Source organism: Notothenia rossii (genome assembly GCF_949606895.1).
Source record: "Notothenia rossii genome assembly, chromosome: 9".
Taxonomy (NCBI): Eukaryota; Metazoa; Chordata; class Actinopteri; order Perciformes; family Nototheniidae; genus Notothenia; species Notothenia rossii.
In genome coordinates this window covers 16,130,013-16,137,869 of record NC_136907.1, presented here as the reverse complement: position 1 = coordinate 16,137,869, position 7,857 = coordinate 16,130,013, and the positions used below count along the sequence as shown (strand labels likewise).

The following is a 7,857-nucleotide window of genomic DNA, read 5'->3' as shown; positions in this document are numbered from 1 at the left end:
CGCCAGTGGGAAGGGCCGGCCCTGAGTAAAGGGGTTCAACGTTAGTGGCAGGTTGTGTGTGAGAGAGAATAAATAAGACATTTACATTTTTTAAATTCTTTTTCCCCAAATATTTAGCAACTTGCAAAATGCTGTGATAACTTACTCACTACAAAACATAGGTCAGGGCGAGTACAGGTTGTCAAATAAATGAGGCTGCCTACAGCTTCTCTATACATTTTTACATCCTTCAATTTTTGTGCATCCTCATTGTAGTCTAGCTTTTGATCACATGGTGTTTCCCTAGTTCTACACTCCTGCATGTCAAAACGATTCAGGATCTTTTCCACATATCTCCTCTAGGATATTTTTACACAACTGGCAGACTGTTCGAAGTCCATGCCTAGAAAAAGTTTTAACCTGCCCAGGTCCTTCATCTTGAATCTGGTGGAGAGCATATCTTTCACCTGCTCTAGGTTTCTAGTGTTGTCTGCTGCGATGATCAAATCATCCACTCAAATCACAATTATCACTTTCCCTGACTCTTTTGACTCCTTTGCAGTGTTTCCCACAGATCTGAAATATACTTGGGGGGGAAGGTGCCAGGGTGGGGGGCTGCGAGCGGTGTGAGCGGACCGCGGGGCGGGCTTTGTGACGTGCAACACATGTGACAAACAACAAGTTTTAACAACAGGTTTATTCATTAACTTTACATTACTGTATGGCAATATTCATTTTGTACAAAGATGGCACTGTTTGTCAGAGCACTTAATCCGTCTAGGTTTGTTGAAGAACAGCTCCAACGCCTGTGTGTATGAGAACGCCTCATCCCATCCCGCTGGTCCACTGACTGCTATCCGCATACATGCAGCCAGGTGCTCCCCTTTCAGTCGGTTTCTCATGTCAGTTTTCATCTGTAAAACAGACAGTTTGTTTTAAATGAACTATACAGAATGACATGCAAGACACTTACCCTGTTCATCGTAGAAAAATCCCTCTCGCAGTTTACACTGGAGACAGGGATGACCAACCCCGCTGAAGAGAGAAGGCTGAGGTTTGGGTATATTTCTGCCCATTCGTCCTTCTCACTGGCCAGGAGCTGCATGATCTCAGCTTGTGTCTTGTCCTTCAGAGATTAGCCAAGGCAGGGCAAATGAGTATACAGTATAATTGAAACATTTACAGATGTCAAAACAAGCAATTCTAACCGTCAAGTTCATATTAATTTAGGTATTTACCAACCTTAAATGTTCCTTCAAGAACATGCTGCTTGTAGGAGGTCCACTCTTGGATAACTGTGGCATCCTGCCCTGGGATGAATTTGTTGGCAAGGGTCTGCAACATTGAAATGTTGGTTACATCATTGGAGGTAACTGCCTTTGGACCCAGGACACTGAAGGCCCCCAGCACTTCAATATGCTGGAACCTGCTCTCAATGTTGCTCTCCAGGCTGCAGATGTAAGGTTTGAGGACCTGGAATGATATTATACATTTTTCAGTTCAAGGAAAATAAATATTGGAATGTAAAAGTAAGAAGGGATGTATTTACATCTCTGACAAATCTGGCCCACATATCTTCCCGGGGGCGCTCCCCTCCTGATCCTCTCCTCCTCTCCGGCAATGCTAAACGCCCCAAGTCCACCTGGGTTGTCCAAGTCTTGGTGTAGGCGAGCAAGGAACGTTCCGGGGAGTGGGGTCTCGCCTGCCTCCAGAATTCTCCTCAGAGTAACAAGTGTGACTGGCACCTAAATGTGGAAAAAGACAACAATATAATAGGATGGATAATGCAAATAACTGGGAGCATCATAGGGAGCTGCAGCTGATTCAGAACGCTGCTGCACGTGTCCTCAATAACACTAAATGAGTGGATCACATCAGTCCGGTTCTGAAATCTTTACACTGGCTTCCAGTCGGCCAAAGAATTGATTTTAAAATAATATTGCTAGTTTTTAAATCATTACATGGTTTAGGACCAAAGTATATTGTTGAACTCCTGCATAATTACGAGCCATCAAGGTGCCTCAGGTCTTCTGGGACGGGTCTGCTATCGGTTCCGAGAGTAAAAACAAAACATGGAGAGGCAACATTTAGCTATTATGCCCCGACACTCTGGAACAAACTACCCAAATCATGCACGTCCGCAGAAACGCTTACTATTTTTAAATGGAGACTAAAAACATATCTCTTTGGCTGCTTTTAATTGAGCTGCTCATAGTCGCACAAAAGTATGCCTTTTAAACATGTATTGTATACCTGTGGTGTTTATTTGTATTATTTTATTATCTTTGCTTTGTAATGTCTGTTGTAAAATGCCATTATATATGTGTTTTTACTGTATGTATTCCTAACAAGTATTTTAATTTGTTTTGTAAAGTACTTTGAATTGTCGCGTACAGAAAAGTGCTATATAAATAAACTTGCCTTGCATCCAAACCTGACATGCTCTTCTCTGTCACTGTAGACCCGCAAATACCTCCTTCCTTCCGTCTACTTGGATCCGAAATGCTTCTCGTTTTGCGCTGTCCCCCCGTTCAAATGAAATCGCTGCCAATCATATTTCCAGGCTCGCGCCAGGGCCAGGTGAGGGGTTACAAGGCTCGCGTCTCGTGCTGCATTCACTTGCACTCGGACATTAGAGATTTTCTCTCATAAATGTCCGATGAGCCACAACTTTTCTTTCAAAACAAAGCTGCCAACTGGGGTGGCAAGGCATTTTTCTGAGGTGGCAGCTGCCACCCCGTGCCACCCCTTAGAACCGCCACTGCATTGCAAGCAAAATGCTAACATTGGCTAAGTTACCTGTGGTCTCTCCTCCTCTCCTCGTCTCTCCTCCTCATCCTCACGCCGTATTCTCTTAAAATATTTTTGAATACTCATATCTGAGGAGTAATGCAGGGGAAATTAACAGTCTAACCTTAGCTAAAGTTAATCTGTGTCCTTCTAACTGGCATAGCCTGAAGAGAAAACAAATTATAATCTTTTTTATATTTAATTTAGCACACGTAACTTGCACGCAGCAAAGTTGGCCTGGTTACGTTAAATACACTCTTAGTTGCCACTAACTTCAAATAATTCGAATCTCCTACCAAAGCCAGAAAACAGCAACACAATATGGAGAAAATAGTTACTTTACCTTAGTGTTCGCGTCTTCTAAATTAACGTCGTCTTCTCCGTTTTTCGTTTCCCTCCACGCGATGGCAGCACGAACAGGAGGTGTCGAGCGAGGGATCATACACTAGTTAATCGATCGCAGAGCGAACAGGGGGGGATTATTGTCCCCTAGTTAATCAACCGCAGAGCGAACAGGCACAGGAAACGTAGAGCGAGGGCTCATTGTCCATTAGTTAATCACTCGCAGATGGCGTCGCTCGCGGACGGATACATTTTTTTTTTTAAAGGTCCGAAATATACTTGGGCGGGCCTTAATATACCTGGGCGGTCCGCCCAAGTATTAACATTGTGTGGGAAACACTGCTTTGTGTGAACACAGGGGTCTACTGGGTTCTGTATGAAGTGGTCTTCAATTAGACATGTATGAAGCATCTCGTTCCAATTTCGCCCAGACTGTTTAAGGCCGTAAATGGATTTTTCTAGCTTGCACACTAGCTTCTCTCCTTTCTTCTCGTAACCTTCAGGTTGTTCCATATATATGTCCCTATCAATGGGTGCGTGCAGGTAGGCTGTCTTCACATCCATCTGGTGTAAAATCAAGTCGTCTTCGGCTGCCTTCTGCATAACTACTCGTACACTGGTCAGATTAGCTGTAGGGGAGAATGTCTCACCGTAGTCTATTCCCTCCCTCTGACTGTAGCCTTTAGCTACAAACCTGGCCTTGTACCTGTCGTGCCCTTCAATACCCTTCTTGATTGAGTACACCAGCTTGCCTCCCACTGTCTGTCTACCCTCGGGTAATTTTGTTAGAGTAAAAGTATGATTGTCCTCCAGGGACCTCATCTCCTCATCCATCGCTCTCTCCCATTTTCCTGATTCAGGGGATATCATGGCCTCTTTAAAGGTCTGAGGTACACCACTCACTACTCTGTAGCAGTAATCTATGCTGGTAAGTGTACTGTCATCCTCGTCACTTTCTCTCTGGGCATAGTCTTTCAGATACTTTGGGGGTTTATGTTCCCGGGGGGGATATCTCCCACTGCATGAGGCATGTGACGTCACCCTAGGGTGCTTCTCGCCATCATCCTCCGGTGGCTGTTGACCGTCTGTCTGCATGTCTGTGCTCAATACACTAGGCTGTGTCGTCTCTTTTTCCTCACACCCTACTCTGGAGTCCAGCTCTGGCTCCTGTGTCTGTGTCTCGTTCTCACATGTTGTCTTTGTGACAAACTTTACTAACCTGTGCTTTTGCACTTTCCCCTTACCGGGATAATAGACTAGAAAAGCGGGGCTGCCTTTGTCATGCCCTACAAAAAGTCCTTTCTCACACCTGGACTCGAGTTTTCCTCTGTCCTGTTGGTAAGCATAACACACTGACCCAAACTTGTGCATCCTGGCTAGATCACACCTTTTTCCTGTCAGTGCTGTATATGGGGTGGTGCCCGTGTGCTTGTTAAAACACCGATTTCTGGTGTAAGCTGCTTCTTGGACCGTATAATGCCATAGACTCTTAGGTAAGTTACCATCTATTAGCTTACACCTAGCCATTTCGAAAAGAGTGCGCCTTTAAGTAAGGACAGGACGTTTTGTGTCTGATCTTGTTCCTTCTCAGCAGTGACTGAAACTCTCTATTTGTAAACTCTGTTCCGTTGTCGGACCTCAGGCATTTTACGCTGCCATACGGAGCTACATCTGCAAGGAATTTCTCTGTGGCCTGAAGTGCGTCACTCTTTGCTTTGAGAAAGTAAACAAACACTGCCCCTGTACACACATCTGTGAAAGACTGCATATATTTAAAGCCACCTATGGATTCATTAGTTACTGGACCGGCTAGATCTGTGTTAACTAGCTCAAGTGGTGTCTTTACTTTTTCTGTGGGACCTCTGTTCCTTGTTTGAGTGAACTTTCCCTTTATACACACATCACATTCTTTGTTAGGTCTACGCTTTTCACCGTTAATGTGCATGCCTACTGTTACCGCCTGCAGCTTCAGTATATCCTCGTAATTACAATGACCCATGATCTCATGCCATGTCTGAATATCAGGACTGACATTACACACTTCATTTTCATTACATTCTGTTTGTATATAATACATTCTCTTGTACACCTCAATGTTAAATCTCGTACCATCAGGCTCCACAAGAACATCGTTACCTTCATTGAAGAACACCTTGGCACCATTTGCAGTAGCAGATTTTACAGAAAATAGTTCTTGGGGGAACGAGGGTATGTAGAGGGCGTTTTTCAACGTCACTGTACACCGGCGCCCCTCACTGTCTATGAGGCATACCTGTGCGTCTCCTCTCCCGTGCGCCAACCCGAAAGTGCGCTTCCTGTCTGCCAGCTCCATGCTGTGTCTCTCCGGCTCGAAAGTGCTGTCAAAGTTCTTGAATCGGTTCCTGTCGTTGATAATGTGGGACGACGCACCTGTGTCCACGATCAGTCCCTTCCTTTTGGCCTGCTGCTGCTGCGCTGACCAGCTGGCGTATGCTGTCTGCGTCCCGAAGGTGAAGTCCTCTCTTCCCGCTGCTCTCCGGGCGTCGTCTCGACTCGCCTCACGTCCACCGCTGCCGCCATCTTGTCCACAGCCGCCATCTTGCACGTGCGCGTGCCGAGCGCTCTGTTCGCGCTTCTTTCTACACACTCTGTCTGCGTGTCCCGAAGTTTTACAGAAACTACACCAAACAGTTTTTGGGGTCATTTGCTGTATATATTTTTTAAAATGTGAATTTGGCTTCTAAACTTTTAGAAAATAAATCCTGGGGGTTTAGGCGTGTTGACACAAAACCAGCAATGGGTAATGTTGAATAACACCTATCAGGGCTCGGCATTAACGACTGCCCGATGGCCCGGGGCCATCTAGTATTTAGCTCGGGCAATGAAGCCTCACCTGCTGGTTGCCCGATCGGGCAATCTATTATGCCAGTATCATGCAGCTCGCGGATCCAGTATGAGTGACCCAACAGTAAAACTAAAGATATCTATAACTAGTTTAGGTAGTTTGAGAGGTAATTAAAATAGCTACGTGTGATATTCTAACCTGAAGTGTGTGTTTTGTCCGCTCACCGCTGCATGTGATCATGCAGAGCTGCGTGTCGACAGCAGCTGATCTCTCTCTCCCGTCAGATTAGACTTCAGTCGCGTTTATGTCCATATCGATCAGATCTAGCTAGTTCTAGCTAATGATAGGACTACCTGCTTATTAAAAGACACCTAAGCAATAAGCGTCGCTATGCAACTGGGTGAGGCCACAAAGTATAGCGCAGCATTATGCATTTGTTTACATGCCCACCGGAACCCCGAGGCATTACCAACAGATCAACGCATAATCAACCCATACAGGACATCTCTTTCTCCACATTAAAGTGTTAACGGCACACTGCTTGTGTGTCAGGGGCGGGAGATTCATGTGATTGGTTGTTGGTCGAGCTTCAGACACGCCCGCCGGCAAGCTTTTTTTGAAGCTGTAGTTTGGACGGGCCGTTAGACATTAGAATTGACTTTTCTTGTCTCCAACATACTCTTCTTGTCTGTCACATAAGTGTCGCAACTGAAGCGGTATTGCGCTAAAGGGAAATTATTTTGAACGGACATTTTTGACCGAAGAGATTTAGATTTGCCGGCTATCGGGAACTCTGACGTCGCCATTTTGTGTGCTTCACGGATGCGCTCGGCTCCTCTCGACTGCTGCTCGGTCAGCTTCCGGATGAGGAGGCATTCGTTCGACCAACTTACAGTATAGATAACATTACAAACATTTTAACAGGGGCCATAATAGTGTAAATAATGTTTGTTTTGGCAGTTATAACTGAATGTAATGTTTTCTACTTTTTTACATCTGGGAAGGTATTTGCCTACATCAGATGGAAAGTGTCTTGACCAACAACTTAAGTATTTCTTATAGCTATGCAGGGTATGCAAGTGAGCAAACACAAACAAGAAAAAACAAACAAGTGAAATGAAGAATAAAATAGAAATTGTACAATATAATATTGTGGTGGTTCATCTTATAAATCAGTCTAGAGAATGCACCAGACAGCTAAGACCTGCAAAAATCTAAATGTTCTAGGGGGAGCTCCCCCCAAACCCTTCGTGCATCATTTCGTCCACGCGCATTTTTAAGTGCAATCTCTATTGGGCTCAGGGCCATCTGTGGGCCATCTAAGCTAAATCCTTAATATCATGCACTGCCTATCATACAATGCAGCGACTTCACAGATACTGAATCTTACTACAAACTACATTTAAAAATTGTTAGTCAAAAAGTAAGATTATAGTTTAACAACAGTGGCATCAAAATTGTATTATTGGTCTGATATCAATTGTCATGGTTTCATCCAATGCCATGTTTCATTGATGTCTTACTGTAACAGAAACGTGAGATTTATGACCAGGTTTTAATGCATACAACCAGGCTCCATTGGCCATGACAAAATGGCGACACACTATTTAATATTAAAGCAAATTATTTATTGAACAAATCAAAACAGACGCTGTCTATTAATAATAATAAGCAAAGCCACATTAAAGTCCAACTAGTTCAAGGAGATGTGGATCAGTGAAATCATTATGGGTAAGAGTTAAGTGTGAGTTGAAATACAACACTAAGGTAACTAAACAAGGCAGAATTAGGTTAAACCTTTGTTATTAAGACAGACCTCCTTTCTCTGTGAAAACTGACTCCCTCAAAATGTCCAGTTTAAAATTGATGTAATTTCTGACCGTCCTATACCAACTTTAAACATGCTTTCCTGAACTGATGCC

The 7,857-nt window shown here is 44.2% G+C and overlaps 1 protein-coding gene across 2 annotated transcripts; it reads right to left on the bottom strand.

The window, feature by feature from the left end:
* Positions 1 to 598: 598 nt before the first annotated feature.
* Positions 599 to 1,776, bottom strand: LOC307020722 (uncharacterized protein). Of its 2 annotated transcripts, none has more exons than XM_079652253.1 (4): positions 1,529 to 1,776; positions 1,222 to 1,452; positions 953 to 1,105; positions 599 to 893 (listed from the first exon to the last, which is right to left on the bottom strand). In XM_079652253.1, the coding sequence occupies exons 1-4, from the start codon at positions 1,550 to 1,552 to the stop codon at positions 711 to 713; spliced, it is 591 nt and encodes a 196-aa protein (XP_079508379.1). In that variant the 5' UTR covers positions 1,553 to 1,776; the 3' UTR covers positions 599 to 710. The 2 variants fall into 2 exon arrangements, with proteins under 2 accessions (XP_079508379.1, XP_079508380.1); XM_079652254.1 differs by having other exon boundaries at positions 1,011 to 1,105.
* Positions 1,777 to 7,857: the final 6,081 nt, after the last annotated feature.